Raw genomic sequence first — 16173 nt, 5'->3', positions numbered from 1 at the left:
ATTGTGTTTTTTTATTTTTTGAACAGGTAAATCCTAGGTTTTAATAAACTCCGAACTTCTCTGTTATTTCATTTTGAACTTCACCTTTTTGTATTTTGAGTAAAGAAATGTATCCGATTTTTATACGAAAAAATCAAACATGGAAATACAAGGTGCACCTCTCTCGCAAGAATTTTTTAACTTCTCCGGATAGAGCACTTGAACTTCTTTCAACAAGCTTTTGATCATTTTTTCATACTCGCGATGGTTTTAGAAGTTTTTCATCTGAAATTCATTCAGCGTAGTAGTTGAACTTCCTGCTATTTTCATGTTGAACTTCTGTGACGTATCTTCGTTTGTAATTTCCTCATACATTCGTCAATGTCACACAAATGATATTCCTTTTGTACAAACCTCTCTCATAATAAATTTTTCAACTTTCTCCGACCGAGGACTTGAACTTACACAAATGATATTTCTGCCATTTTGAAGTAAATTAGAAAATGGCGAGATCATGAGTTTTTTATGAATTTTGAACTTCTTTGTTATTTTAATTTGAACTTCTTAGTTTTATTCCTATAAAAATACATTTTAAATAAACATCAAACATTTTGTTAAACTGAACTTCATACATTTATTTTTCCTAGAAACGAAAAGAATTTTGAGTTTTCTATATAAATCGAACTTCTCCTTTATTTTAATTTGAACTTATTCATTTTTATTCTTTAGTTACAAGGAAACTTCTTCGTTATTTTAATTCGAACTTCTCTTTTGATAATGTGAAAAATCTTAGGTTTTGTAAACACCGAACTGCTCGTTTTTTAATTTGGACATCTTGGTTTTATTCTATTAGTGTGGTTTAGTTCAATTTTAAACTAAAACGCAAGATGATTATTATGGATACAAGGGAGTATCATATTTTGAACTTCTCATTTTTTTACAAAGTATACATTAATGAGCATATGGAGGTGTGGGAGGATGCCCCAAATCCTCTCTGGACAATGCATAAAATTTCCAATGTATTTTTCTTTGCTATGGAAGCATGCAATAACAGTCGTAGCTAACTATAAACTTTTTTCATATCTTGTATTTTTCCCAAAATGAACATTGTAGTAATAATGACCTTCTGGCGTAAATGTGTTTGACCTTCTTTCTAATTGCTCCAAAACTATTATTTAGTTGAACTCTCTGCCAAAAAGTTATTGTGTTGTACGTTGCAAACCAAAATAAATAAATTCAGTTATAATAATCAATAACTACAAACATATAGGTGGACAACATTTAACCAATAACTACAAACATATAGGCGGACACCATTTATCAGCCAAACGCAAAGCAAAAGCAAAATGTGTACACACCAAGTGTAACAATTAGAAGGTTAATACATGCGTTCTTGTCTGCACATACTTCATACATAATAGAGTAACTCAGTTCGAGTAAAATATGCTACTGTACATACATACACATGTTCATTACATGGCAAAATGATTAGATGCTACCACCAATGGCCGGTTTGAAAACCTATGTTTTTTATTCACCGCACATCCTCTCCCCATCTTCTCGGGTGCTACAGTGCCGCTTGTATAAATTTTGTCTCTGCTGCAGTTAGATCAACAAATGACTAGAGTTCGTTGCAAATAACCATGTTATGATTGGTATGTTTCACTCTGGTTTGGTTCTGACCCTTTGTTACTTTTCTCTGCTATTGTAATCATATGAACAGAGCGCAGAGACAAACTTGTATTATTATATTTCCAAACCAGGAGGGGAACCCAACCAGCATTACTACAAGGAAATAGTAGAACAAGGATTACTTACCGACAATTGCGAGAGCGCAGCAGGGAAGCTGAAGAACCGCCTCTAGCTCCGAACTGAGGAGGACTCGATGAGATAACCACACAGGAAATCAACAAATTGATCTTCAAAAAGTCAACAAGCTGAACTTCAGAAGACGACTAGATAGGGTGCAAGTGAAGCAACCTTTCTCTTCAAAAAAAATCAAAAAACTGAACTTTAGGAAATCAACAAAGTGAACTTTAGAAAATCAACAAGCTGAATTTCAGAAGCGAAACAAACTATACTTCACAGGGCCCTACAAAATATGCATGGTTATACTCCACTTTAAAAACTTCAGAAAATAAACAAACTGAACTTCTACACGGCCAGATGCTGACCTTTCTATTCGCATCGCCATTGCTGACCAGTAATTGAAGGTCGAGGATGGCGGCCCCCGCTGCACTGCCCTCTCATACACAAGGAGATTGTGGCGGCCGGGCACCTGGCAACGGACGACCAGGACGACCAAGCAAGAACATGCATCTATCTTTGAACAAATTGTGTCATCAAGTTAGCGTGATACTAGTGTCAATTTCTAGACCCAAAATTTTCCTTTTTTGCCTGTGCAACCTCTCATATGGACATATGCAAACCTTTGGTCAAATTATAGTGTAGCAGATCACAAAGAAATCACCAAGGTTTTGACATTATAGGGAGCAAAAAGATCAAATTTCTGATTTTTTTTATCATCAAACGAGATGGAGGAGAAAATGGGGAGAAGAGAGAAGGATGGGGAAGATGCAGTGGATAGGCAGGAGGAAGATGTTCTGGGCAAGCTGGGGATGGGGCTGTGGAGGAGGAGCATCCCGGCACCGGGGAGGGAAGGTCGCGACAGAGTAGATGGAAGGTCACACCGGACTGGAGGGAAGTTCACGCATTTTTCTGAAACAATTTTTTATCATCAAACAAGACAAAGCATTTTTGCCAACCTAGTTTTGTTCAATGTATATTGCATGATTCATGTAATCTGGGTACAATTTCTTTCTTTGAACCCACCTCTAAATTGCTGCAAGCCCGCAAAAATCACAAAACACAACATCTGCAACCTATTGCCGTTTTTTCTTCTTCCCCAACATAAATTGAACTGCTGCAAGTAATTGCTAAATTTTAGCACTTCTTTTTTTGTAGGACAAAAATGCAGGCAGCACAAGTTGGCATCGGAGCATGGAAATGCAGAGGCTATGATGAGCTATGCAGAGGCCGCTTGGGGGCTGGGCGAAGTTTGAGAAGCACGAAAAATACCGTTGGACGACCTGGGGATGTGTCCTTGAACGGCCCAAGGAGGCGGCATTGAACAGTTTTGGGCGATGCTGCGGCGGAGCCCCACCGAGAGGAGGCTGCATCATGGACGGACTGCTCCTACACCTCGGTGGGTGAGACATACCCAATGTCCTCAGCCCTGCAGAATACTGAACTTCCATGGAGAAATTGGTATCAAATGCGGGAAGGGGTAGGGTTTCAGCGGGCCGGTTACCTCTGGATGAGTGGTCCAGAACGCGGCTGGAGTAGACCTCGCAGAGGGTGACGGCGTCGCGCGAAGCCGAAAAGCTTCGCCATGGACGCAGCCGCTGCCATGGGCGAGGGGACGCCGGAGGTTGGGGTTGGGGAGAGATGTCATCGGATGTTGGGGCGGCAGTGGCGCCAGAGGTTGGGGCGGCGGCGGCGCTGGAGGTCGGTGCCAGAGGTAGGGCCAGGGTGGCAACGCAGAGAGCTTGGGGTAGCAGGGGGCGACGCGCAGAGAGTTAGGGGTAGCGGGGAGCGGCGGCATAGGGAGGTCGGACATGGAGGCGCAATGGGAGGTCGGGCCTCTACCACGTCACGGTTGGGCGTCGGGCCTGGCGGCGACACGATTGGAGGTCACGGCCGTGGACGGCGCGAGCGAGGGAGGGAAGGCAGATGCGGAATCGGGGGAGATTTGGGGAAGAGATCGTGGGGAGCGGGTGGGGTGGGATTTTTCTTTTTTCCCTTTGTACCAATCGGGGGTGGGCTTGTTGGGATATCAGGAACATCCAATCGCCCCTATATAGGGCATTGTGATCCAAATAGTTATTCTAATCACAAGATTAGAATAGTGCCACTCTCTCTCTCTCTTATATATATATGCGCACACACATACACACACATGTTATTCTTCTGTAGACAGAGCAAATCACACGGCTTATTAGCAGCAATCATTTGTGTTATTATTGGTCTTCACACACATTTCTGATTACGGACCTGTTTGCCGCGTATCACACACATCTTGTTCAGTTGAACCATTTCCATTGTGTTGCCTAATCACACACAATTCATCCTAGTGAAATGTATGCCCTATATCGCACACACCCTCATCTGGCTGCCTGTTTTTGTTGTTCTGCATCATCGCAAACAGTTCTTCTGGATTAACCGTTTGCCACTCATCCAATGGAGGGAAACTTCTACATTCGCGGGGGATGTGGCATTGACCATTGGGCGGCAACAGTCGGCCATCCGGGTGCGCAATAAAGGATGCAAAGAGGGATCCTACAGAAGCAAGGACCAGCTTCCCTATCGATAGCTCATCTAACAGAACTCCCAAGTTAAGTGTGCTGAGGCTTGACTAGTCATCAGATGGGTGACCGGATGGAAAGTGGGCTCGATGTTAAATTAACTAATTTGACGGATCACTGTAAACATTTAATTGCGTTGAATGTATATAGTGATTCATCATATTAGTTGAATTAACCTTGAGGTCCTTGTTTTTAATTTTTGACATTTTTTGTTTTTTTAACACATGTTGATTGGCTTGAAGAAGGTCTATCTCGTTACTTTTTGATAATTTTTGTTTTTTGAACACATGTTGATCGGCTTGAATAAAGGTCTATCCCGTTACTTTATGACATGTTTTCAAAACATGGACCTCGAGGTCAATTCAACTAATAGGACGGTGCACTATATACATTCAACGCAATCAAATGTTTTCCAAAAAAAGTGATATGATTTCTGTGAAACTTATAAGTCATGTATGTCAAATTAACCTCTGTGTACTTGTTCTCAAATTAACCTTCGGGCCTGTTTATCGCGTATCACACACATTTTGTTAAGTTGAACCGTTTATGTTCTCTTACCTAATCGAAAACAGTTCATTTAAGTGAACCGTATGCCGTATATCACACACATCTTGATCTGACTGACCGTTTCTGTTGCTTTCTCTAATAGCAAATAGTTCATCGGAGCGAATTGTATGTCGTATATCGCACACACATTGATATGGTTGCCCGTTTTTGTTGTTCTGTATAATCGCAAATAGTTTGTCTGGAACAACCGTATGCCAGCATCGCACATAGAAGTAAAATCTGAACCGTGTTTGATGTACCCGCCATCGCAAACATTTTGTATCTTTTTTGACGATTTTTTACATCACCGTTTGCGATTAATGCATCGCACACAGTTTCGTCAAAGGGTCTCTGATCGTAGTGTCGCGTTAGCAGCATTCTGCAGTAGTGGACCTCTATCGTTATCACTATCAAAAGCTAGTTGAACTGGTTGAACCGTCATCGTAAACTGAAGGTGGTCGTGATAGTTCGATTCTCCATGATAGCAAATTTTTTTCATTTTAGCCCAGCATTGACCAGTCCGATGAAGCCCCAAAATAGCCCAGCAGGGCTACTGCGCAGTGCAGGCAAAAGGTCGAGGATTACATGCCATCGACATATTTACATGATCGATCTATGGCTTCTAAGGGCATCTCCAACGCAAACTCACAAATACCTGCGATAAATGTCTGTTTTTATGTCTAGAGGTGGTCCGCGGACATGATGCGGGAGAGAGCCATTCAATGCTATTCACAAAGTATCTGGTTGGGAGGAGAGAAAGTAGGTGGGACCATGCATGTGGTGGGATATTATGGTATGGTGTCCGGTTGAGAGGAGAGAGAGGAGAAGGGGACCATGTATGTGCAGATAGAGAAGACAGGAGAACCAGATCAAAAAAAAGAAAGAGAAGACAGGAGGACCACACGGAGTCTTTGGTTGGTCAAGTGGATGTCCGAAATCCGGTATAGCTTCCCCACATTTGTCTCTATTTTGCCGAAAAACGGACGTCCAGGCCAGTTTGCGAATTGATGCGGGTCCGCATTAAATTGCAAAAGTGAATGAAACTATTCGATCGGACATATACTGAAGGTTTGAGGGTCTCTCTTAGAGATACCCTAAGTTTTTTGATGTAGAAAACTCGCTTAACCATCAAAAGGATACCGTTCTTTATTTCTGTAACAACATTGGCTACATGACTTGGCTCGTGCATGCGGGCTCCTTTAACACGATCATTGTTCGAGTCCTTATTCTGCAATTTCTTCTCTTAGTCTAATATGTAACACAAACAACCAATGAAAAAAAAAGATGACTACAAAACACTGTGTGCAATGAAACGACCTACGAGAAAATCAATGCGTGATTTTTATGACTTATGTGGGTGGGTAATTATTATCAACTTCGGGTGCAACTAAGAGCATCTCCAACAACCGCGCCAAAATATGTGCGCGCGTGGTAAACTGATTTTTTAGCGCGCGTGGAATGTTTTCGCGTGCTCCAGCGGTGGCGGGAAACTAGCGCGCGAGAAAAGACGGCAGCTTGCGTGGTACATTTGGCGCGCCTATAAATTGCGGCACTTGCCACGCGGCTATCCACACTGCCACGCACGCTCTTCTCCACTTTCTCGTAGCTCCCTTTGCTTTCTAGCTGCTGCAGAGCCCCCCACCGACGCGCCACCATGCCGCCGCGCCGCCGATGAGTGTCGGGCTACCGCGGCGTCCGCCAACGCCCCAAGGGCTGGTACTATGCCGAGATTCGGTCCGGCGACGTTCGGCTCGGCCTTGGCACCTTCGAGACTGTGCACAAGGCTGCCTGCGCGTACGACGCGGCTGCGTGGCGCCTAGATAGGCCGCGCGCGCAGATGAACTTTCAGGACGTCCACACGCGTCAGCAGGCGCAGGACGTCGCCCCTTCGCCTCGTCTTATCACGGAGCAGGACCGTGCGGAGCACACTCGGCGGCAGCGCCGTCTCCTCATCGTCGAGGAGGACGAGCGAGGCATGGCGGAGTAGCGCCGGCGCCACCTGAAGGACGTCGCCAACGAGCAAGCCTACTGGGCAGAGAGGACGGCAAAGCGCCGCGCGGATCGGTTGAACAGGCGTCGGCGGAAGGCCCTGGCGTTATCGCAGTGCGATATCGTTGAAGCAAGTGGGCAGTCGATCTTTACGAATAATGATCATTGTTGGGAGGACATGTGGTTCGATACCTCGGAACAGACCAGCGAGGATAATGATGATGATGATTAGGACGACTGGGAGTAGCTTGTAGTTGCACTATCTAGTCGTTTTTTATGTCGTTGCATTGTAGTTTTACCTATCTATGCTATGGAACTATGTAAAATATCTATGTATCATTTTTTTTAAATATGTATGCAATGTCCGTGTGATAGTGTGCTGCATTTTAGCACGGCCGCTGGAGCTACGCGCGCGTTAAATTTTAGCGTGTCTGTTGAAGCCAGTGTTGCTGCAAAGTACTTTTTAATACACCGCGTGTTGCGCGGCTGTTGGAGATGCTCTTATAACTAGCAAGGTGGGTAATTACAATCTACTTCTGTTTTTTTACGTGGTTTACTATCTACTTCTGGATGGATGAAAAAATCGAAGAAACCCACCATATAGATTTTACTATCGCAGTTGCTCCATGTATATAAGTCGTACTGCGTTCAATCAATTGCGCCAACAGCCCATCGCATCGTGAACTTGTAGCAAGCGAAAATGGAAGCTTCGTACATGCTATGGCTTGTGTACGTTTCACTCGCCTCTTGTGTCCTCTACAAACTCTTCCTTGTAGGCAGTAAGAGTTCGCGGCTGCCGCCGGGCCCGACGCCGATCCCTCTCCTCGGCAACATCTTTGACATCCAAGGCGATCTGCACCAGGCCCTTACCAGGCTCGCCGGGGTGCACGGCCCCATCATATCCATCAAGCTCGGCGCCACCACCGCCGTCGTGGCCTCGTCCGCCGCGTGCGCCCGCGACGTGCTGCAGAAGTACGACCACCTCCTGGCGGCGCGGTCCGTCGCCGACGCCGCGCGCGCGCTGGGCAACCACGAGCACTCCATCATATGGCTGCCGTCCAGCAGCCCGCTGTGGAAGCGCCTCCGCGCCGTGTGCACCAACCACCTGTTCTCGGCGCACGCCCTCGACGCGGCGCGCGCGGTGCGGGAGGAGAAGGTGAGGGGCCTGGTGGGCTGCATCCGCGGCCATGCCGGGGAGACCGTGGAGGTCGGCCGCGTCGTGCTCTCCGGGCTGTTCAACATCGTCTCCAGCGTGCTGTTTTCCGAGGAGGTGGGCGACCTGAGCTCAGACCGGGCGCAGGGTCTCGAGACGCTGACCAACGACCTCCTCATGGAGCTCATCAAGCCGAACATGTCGGACCTCTTTCCCGTGCTCTCCGTTCTTGACTTGCAGGGCCGCCGCCGCCGTACCGTCGAGCATCTGAGGAGGTTCTTTGACTTCTTTGACCCGATTATTGAGCGTCGTATGAAGGCCGGAGGTGAAAGGCAGGGGGATTTCTTGGATGTGCTACTCCAGCTTCACTCGGTGGATCAGCTCAGCATTCAGACAATCAAGTCCTTTCTTTTGGTATGCTTGACTCTGAACTGAAGAATAAACTGATCTTTGAAGATCCGAGGAAGTGGACACAAATGAGAAATCCGAGCTAACCAGAAAAATGTCGCGTGTTTTGCAGGATCTGTTCATAGCAGGGACAGAGACAAACGCTCTCACCGTGGAGTGGACGATGGCCGAGCTACTTCGGCACCCGGCCGTCATGTCAAAGGTTCGCGCCGAGCTGCAGGGAGTGGTTGGTGCAAAGCAGTATCCCGACGAATCCGACATCAGCAGGCTGCCGTATCTCCAGGCCGTGCTGATGGAGAGCATGCGCCTACACCCGCCAAGCCCGCTCCTGATACCGCACCAGGCCATGGTCGAAGGCGCGGAGGTCGGGGGCTTCGTGGTGCCCAAGGGCGCCATGGTGATCGTCAACCTGTGGGCCGTCATGCGCGACCCGGCGACGTGGACGCACCCCGAGGAGTTCATGCCGGAGAGGTTCGTCGGGGCGGACATGGACTTCCGGGGCAAAGACCGGTTCGAGTTCATGCCGTTCGGGGCGGGGAGAAGGGCCTGCCCTGGTATGCCCATGGCGACAAGGGTTGTGACCCTCATCCTCGCGTCCCTGCTGCACAGGTTTGAGTGGAGGCTGCCAGAGGGGATGCAGCCGTGCGACGTGGATGTTCGGGACCGGTATAGGATGTCTCTCAATATGGTCACGCCAATCAAGGCCGTGCCACTGCCATTATTCTCGTGATGGATTGTTGTCCTTGGTTGTCTGCGTAGATGTAGTACGCGTGCACTGTTCGTTTGCGTATGTGGTATCAGCAGTTTGTGTTGGCATGAACAAGGGAGACGTTCAGATCACAAGTGTAGTAGTAATGAATAGGTAAGTGATGATAATGAATAAATGTACACGTGTTTTTTTGAAATAACCACATGTATTCCATTAGTAGACAAACTTATTATAAATGTACAAGTGCTTTGGGTAAACTATCAAGCATTGAAGTTAAAGAACAGTTGTGGTGTCGTCGCTCTAAAGGAAGGAGCGATGTTGGAAGCTTCATCGTTAGAAGAACAATTGTGGGCTTTCCTATGCAATTGGAAGTTTAAGGTGGTACCAAAGGTATGCTTGTTGTGTTGGACGGTTTGTTTTTTCTACGAGAAACTTCTAATCTATTCATCTTTAAACATAGCAGTACAAAGAACAATATAGTTAATAAAAATTACAACCGTGTCCGTGGACCACCTAGCGACGACTACACGCATTGGAGCGAGCCGAAGGCGCGCCGGCGTCATCACCTCTCCCTCATCGGAGCCGGGCAAATCTTGTTGTAGTAGATAATCAGGAAGTCGCCGTGCTAAGGCCTCATAGGACCAACGCACCAGAATAGCAACCATCGCCGATGAAGAAAGTCGTAGATCAGAAGGATCAAACCTGTAAACACTTAAACGAAGACTGACGAAGATCGGATCCAAATAGATCCACCGAAGACTAGCACCGACCGAAATCCGCAAGATCCGATAGAGACAAACCTTCACACGCCCTCCAATGATGCTAGACACACCATTGGGATGGGGATAGAATGTGGGAGACATCATTCTTACTAAGAGACATCACCGCCACCACACAGCCCCAACCAAGACGCAGACTCTAAGAAAAAAGAGAACGGCAGTGGCGGAGCCAAGGGGGGGCGAGCAGGGGCCTGGCCCCCCCTAATGGTCGAACGATGCTATGTAATTAGCGATACGAACGCTCGTATTTCTTAGACTTATACGTTTCTGCCCCCCCCCCCCCTATGTCACAACGTGAATTTGTAAAAAAGAGAAAAGGCCCATGTGAAGCCCACACTAGCTAGGCTTTGCGTTCTCGCATGATTAGCCTGTACGTGGATTAGGCTTATAAGAAAAACCTGTACGTGGCTTCGTCGCCGCCGTTCCGTGCCCTCGCCCGCCTGGCCACCTCTTTTCCCTGCCCTATTGCTCCCTACTCTATTCATACGACATAACTGCGACGGCGCGATGCAGGCTTGATTCCAACCAACGGAAACTAGGTTTAGCACATCAGCACATCAGGCCATTCATCTACAAATCTCAATTCTCATCTTGTATCATTGTTGAATATATACATCAGATTTTACTAGTTTACATGTTTTGGTAGTCTGATTTGTAATGCTATTATTCTATGAAGAATTCCTATCCTGTACATGTCCTAAAAATTAGTGTGACCGTGATGCAAATTATCTTGTATGAGTAGTTATTTGTGATGCAAACTTTCTCCATGTCAAATTTATCCAATATAGCTAATTGTTATATGGCAAAGCAGCTATGAAGAGAAAAGCGGTGTCAAACACTGTTAACATTAATTTATTTTTTAAGCCAGTTGCTTCAAGTTCTCTACTGAAATTGTTAATGAGGCTGATGTGCAAGTCACAAATCCGGTCCAATTGACACTCATGATCAGGATATGCCGGACATTGTGAAACTGGAGGCTTACTTGGGTTATGCATGATCATAAACGTTGATTTTTTTACAAAGCGTAAGTTCTCTTTCAGTGAAATTATTAATTTTTTGTCATCTTATTGGCAATTGTAAAGGCAAATTTGAACTCATACAACTGTATCAATGTTTTGTAGCGCGTAGCATATATTACAGTATGATGATTGTTATTTTTTGGTCTAGAAAAGTTTAGGAACTTGACTTGCCCCCCCCCCCCCCCTAATACCAAAATCCTGGCTCCGCCCCTGGAGAACGGGGTCCCTCCCGCCGGCGGGGGGGCGAGATCCTCCGCACCTCCATGGCCTATAGGTCATCGAAGATGGGACAGACCGGCGGCGACGCCGACCAAAGGAGAAGAGCTTTTCTTCTGGAGGACGAAACAAATATGTGTGTTGGAGGGTTATATTGGAAGTCATGTCCTGGTATTCAACGATTATTTTCTTCGCACAAATTCACTATTCAACGCCTAACTTTTCCGACGATGCTTATGGATGGGAAGTCATTGGTCAACCGTATTCGAAAGGGAGTTATGGTTTGTGATGATTACTCCAAATGCAAGTACGATGTTATTGGTAAGGCTGGCTTCTTCTCTTATCGGAAATGCACTTTAGCTCCGGATGCTTGCATATGGAGTTCCCGACGATCTAGTTCATCAGTATGTACGAATTAGTGAGTTCATATGCCTTGAGTCATTGTACATTTTTTTTGCAAAGCTATAGTTAAGGGTTTTGGCGCGGAGTACTTTAGAGAACCAAATGAGAATACAACCCGGTTGTTATCGATCAATGCTTCGAGAGGCTTTCTGGGGATTCTTGAAAGCATATATTTTATGTATTGTAAGCGGAAGAATTGTTCATTTTCTTGGTAGGGGAAATATATGGGACATGTTGATGGTTGCTGAAAGATTATGGATGTCGCCTAGAGGAGGGGGAGGGGGTGTGAATAGGCGCTTTAAAATAATTACGGTTTAAGTTTGAACAAATGCGAAATAAAATTAGTGTTTAATTTGTCAAGCACAAAACCTAAAACAACTACTTATGCTAAGTAAGATAAACAACTACTCCCTTTGTCTGAAAAATTTGTCCCTTAAATGAATGTATCTAGCAACAAGTTAATGCTAGATACATTCAATTGAAAGACAAGCTCGAGACAAACTTTTTCAGACGGAGGGAGTAGGTGATACTATTATATATATATATATATATATATATATATATATATATATATATATATATATATATATATATATATATATATATAGAGAGAGAGAGAGAGAGAGACACACACACACACACATACATATAGGAGGGTCGCGCTATTCGTCAACCTAGGTGAGAAATAGTTATTCTTCACCCCCCCTCTATTTTACCATCAATGCACCATAATTTTTACGTTCCGTAATTTTTGTCTTATTTTCGACGCAAAAAGGAACCGTAAGAAAATATATAATTGCCGTAAAAAATATTTTATGTTATGTAAAATTACAAACGTAAAAACATAGTCTAAAATACACATAAAATACAAATTTTCTTGTCTTATGACCTATACTTTTATTTTCTTATGTCAAATTTTACGTAGTGAATCAATAGGAATGTAACTATTTAAATTCAAAACATAATTTAATTATAAAATGATCGTGAGATTACCTTGGGTGAAGAATAACTTATTCTGCACCCTGGATGATGAATAGTAACACTACATATATATAAATATATATATGAAATCTATTTAAAACCCAAAGTGATAAGCTATTCCTCACCCTGTCTCGCACTCGCACCTCCACCGCTCTCCTTTTTCTTACGGGATCCAACGCCTGCTGAGTAAATTTTTGCCCCTTCACAATGTCAGCCGATGTAATTTATTAGTTTGGTATACTCATGAACGGTTACTCCCTCCGTTCCAAAATATTAATGTTAATACAAAGTTGGGTCATCTATTTTGGAACTGAGAAAATATTATTTTAGTCGTGGGCTCATGGCGTTTCTAATTGCGGGCGGTAGCGGCCGGAGGTCTCAGCGGCGAGGGAACCGGATCCTCTAACATTAAGAAGGAATGTTAGAGAAGCTACAATACTCTAACTTTCCTTCTTTCTATTCATATAATTATGTCTAAAATGATTTAAATTAATTTGCAATTTGATGATCTACTGTATACATTTATAGTAATTATATGCAAACAAATTGATGGTGAAATAAAATAAAATTTAAATTATTTATATCTACAGTAAATACCAACACTAAACAACTTATTAATTATTTACTAAAGTCCCTAACTTTCCTTCTTCATTTTACACTAGCCTAACACTGTAGCACGGTGACATTTCTTAGAGGATCCGGTTCCGGCGGCGAGCGGCCGATCAGTATGGGTGGCTTCGGTGCCGGCAGCAGGGCGGAGAAGAGTGGACGTAGCGTAGCGGCGGCCTCTCGGCTGTGTGCGGTGGGGTGAGGCCCTCGTCTCCGTGCGGCTCGGCGGCTGGCCTGGTGCCCTCGTCGGCCGGCGGCATCTAGCGTCTGCGGCAGACCAAGACGGTATGCTCGGCCAGTCCAGCCATGAGCTGTGACTCCACATGGCCACAAGTCCACGGCTGGCCTCCTCACCGTCTTGCATCATCAACATACATGTCACACTGGTATGAAAAATTCAGTTTTGCTCAATCTGGTAACAGATCTCCACCAGATTCTCTCTTTTTAATTTTTTATAGAGCAGATCTAGATCTACGGTTAACTAATCAATACTATAGTGTGGAAGGATACAAATTAACGGGTGGTGAATAAATATCTCAAGTAGGCATGTTCACAGCATTCACTTTATTTAGTTTCAGCTAACCAGGCAGCGAGCTAATGTCTTATTCTTGAGTTTGCCGCTTGGAAATTTTTTATTCACAGCTTCTACATTTATAACATGCTAATGACGAGTTAGCTCCAATAGTCGCCACACAGACTATTGGATAAACCAGAAATTGTATGAAACAAGTTTAAAAGTAAATAAATTCAAGTGCACTTCTTTTCAGAAAATCAGTGGTAGCTGGTAATAGCTGAATTTGAGAACATGGGTACAAGTCTGCAAGGTAGTGTTGCACTTCTTTTCAGAAAATCAGTGGTAGCTGGTAATAGCTGAATTTGAGAACATGGGTACAAGTCTGCAAGGTAGTGTTATAATTAACCTCCTTTTCCCCCTTTGGTCATGTCACTAGCCACTACTTAGAGAGCAAGGTATCTATCTATGTAAAAAAATTGGCTGCAAATCTGTATAAGAAAATTCAGCAGGTTTACTTAAATCTGTTAGCAATACTAAGAGATGGTAGACATTTCAGGTGTTTTGAGGCTGGCCATTGATTTGGCTTTGCTGAAGTCTGCTTGTCAGGGTGGTTAAGAACTTTGAGGTGAGGTGGTGAGTGCCCTTTGGTTATTAATATAATAGTAATGTGTAAGGTATACAATCGTCAAATCCTTTCTATGGATTGCAGTAGGTTCCAACCTTTCAAAGGAAGAGAATCTTCTTGTAAAGATCACTAGTAGTTGCTTCATTTACAATTTAGCAGTGATGAAGGCAGGATTTATGTGGTTCCTTTGCCCTATCACGTAACTGATGCTGACTTGGTCACATAACAGATAACTGCCTACTAGAGATTAAAAAATTCTTCGGTTTCAATGTTGTGATTCATGTCTGTTCAGAAGAAATTATGAATTGAAGTGCCCCAGCCCTGACTACAGCTGCAAGTGTACTCGCACACGCTGTTATCATGCATGTCCGACTGTCCGTATAGACTATCCATCAACAAATGTTTATGTTCCGTACAAACTAAGACAACACTATTTGGTTCATCTGATTCCTCTTGACAATAACCAAAATCTCTACATCTGTGTAACGGAAGACTTATACTGTTGTCTTATACTATACCCCTTGTCAAGATAATAGAGTTTTTGGTTATTGTTCTATGCTTACTCCTTTTTATGTGCAGGCTCTTATCAGCAAGTTCCTCGGCAAGTTCACATCAACAGTTAGGCTAAGCTGTGGGAGCTATGGTTGGTATCAATTGGTCTTGCTAGTTTTAATTAGGTAAATTTCTTCTATTAACAGAAAAGAATATCTCTTTGTATCATTGCAACATTTCACTTTTTCTGGAATGAAGAGGATAATTTGTCAGAACAAATTTTGTAAGAGTTTCAAGATATTTTTCTTGAGTTATGTCATATGTTTTCTTTTCATTGTGCAGTTGGCCATTGACATGGTTGGGGAAGCTTCCAGATGAGGTCCTTCTCAGATCTCTACTAGTGTTGTTGCCTTGTAGGCAGGGGGTGAAACAGGGTGTGTTTACCATTTCAGAATCACTACTTGCTTCATATCTTCCCCTCCGTTGACCATATGCTGATATGAAGAAAGGCAGTGCTAACAAAAGCGATATGATCATATGAAGTTGGCTTTTTTTTTGCGAATATTGGCTTTGACACCATTATGTTGTTTCCGTAAAATTCTTTTATCAGTGTATACTAGTATACCATGTGTCTTTTTTTTGCAAGGGAGGTATACCATGTGTTTACCAGAATTATCTTTGACTTGAATTGTATATACAATTAGCTTCACATGTAATTAATAGTTACTCCTATATACAACGATTGTGTACTCAGGCCAACTCTAGTCAATCTCCTAAAAATGGAGGAGCAAAACGGTAGAGTAAACTTAGTGAAGTATTTTTATTCCACTAAGTTTTGGTCGGACCTAGCCGAACTCCTAAATTAAGTGGAGTAAAAGCAAATTTTCATAAGTTCAACATAGATTCGATTTAAACAAACTTCTAAACAAAAATTCGACACATAATGTACATAAGAATCCGCCGAAACATAGTCTAGTCCACCCGTGAAATCCCACTGCCCATGGAGTCCGCCCATGTGCCGTCATCGCCGCACTCAGGGAAGATCCTTCGCCACTCTTCAATGTCAAAGTCGTCGGCAGCGCTGCCGTCCTTGTCGTCCGAGAGGACAATGACCTCCTCGTCGGCCGTGCGTTTCGCCTCCACGAAGATCTTGCGCTCTCCCTCCACCACCTCGGGGTACCGGCGGCGATGGAGGGGGCGACGGGGAACGGTGGGGGAGTCGCTGGCTGCGAGGATTCGAGAGGAGGAGACGCAGAGGAGGAAGGAAATTTTTTTACTCGGTCGCTCAGCGATGGAGTAAATATAGGCGCTGGATACACCATGGAGGAAAAGTTATCCTCCTCTATGGATTTTAGGAGTTCGCTAGGTCAGATTAGATGAGTAAAACC

At 44.2% G+C, this 16173-nt stretch overlaps 2 protein-coding genes across 4 annotated transcripts; both read left to right on the top strand.

Moving 5' to 3' along the window:
- The first annotated feature begins 7514 nt into the window (after positions 1-7514).
- On the top strand, positions 7515-9405 carry LOC125555994 (cytochrome P450 76M5-like). Its single transcript, XM_048718798.1, has 2 exons — positions 7515-8445; positions 8552-9405. The coding sequence occupies exons 1-2, from the start codon at positions 7579-7581 to the stop codon at positions 9167-9169; spliced, it is 1485 nt and encodes a 494-aa protein (XP_048574755.1). The 5' UTR covers positions 7515-7578; the 3' UTR covers positions 9170-9405.
- Positions 9406-13220: 3815 nt separating this feature from the next.
- On the top strand, positions 13221-15535 carry LOC125555993. Of its 3 annotated transcripts, none has more exons than XR_007304969.1 (4): positions 13221-13540; positions 14225-14293; positions 14873-14970; positions 15128-15535. XR_007304969.1 is itself a non-coding variant. In XM_048718796.1 (3 exons), the coding sequence occupies exons 1-3, from the start codon at positions 13478-13480 to the stop codon at positions 15270-15272; spliced, it is 306 nt and encodes a 101-aa protein (XP_048574753.1). In that variant the 5' UTR covers positions 13221-13477; the 3' UTR covers positions 15273-15535. The 3 variants fall into 3 exon arrangements, 1 of the variants encoding a protein (XP_048574753.1); XR_007304970.1 differs by having other exon boundaries at positions 14225-14301; XM_048718796.1 differs by lacking the exon at positions 14225-14293.
- Positions 15536-16173: the final 638 nt, after the last annotated feature.

This window comes from Triticum urartu, chromosome 5 (genome assembly GCF_003073215.2).
Source record: "Triticum urartu cultivar G1812 chromosome 5, Tu2.1, whole genome shotgun sequence".
In the NCBI taxonomy this organism is placed as follows: Eukaryota; Viridiplantae; Streptophyta; class Magnoliopsida; order Poales; family Poaceae; genus Triticum; species Triticum urartu.
This window is presented reverse-complemented; position numbering and strand designations above follow the sequence as displayed.

Excerpts from the sequence above, each read along its gene's own strand:
- LOC125555994 (XM_048718798.1), top strand. The coding sequence starts at position 7,579 with ATGGAAGCTTCGTACATGCTATGGCTTGTGTACGTTTCACTCGCCTCT. Across the intron at positions 8,446-8,551 it reads CAATCAAGTCCTTTCTTTTG|GATCTGTTCATAGCAGGGAC; the intron begins GTATGCTTGACT and ends CGTGTTTTGCAG.
- LOC125555993 (XM_048718796.1), top strand. The coding sequence starts at position 13,478 with ATGGCCACAAGTCCACGGCTGGCCTCCTCACCGTCTTGCATCATCAAC. Across the intron at positions 13,541-14,872 it reads TCAACATACATGTCACACTG|GCTCTTATCAGCAAGTTCCT; the intron begins GTATGAAAAATT and ends TTTTATGTGCAG. Across the intron at positions 14,971-15,127 it reads GTCTTGCTAGTTTTAATTAG|TTGGCCATTGACATGGTTGG; the intron begins GTAAATTTCTTC and ends TTCATTGTGCAG.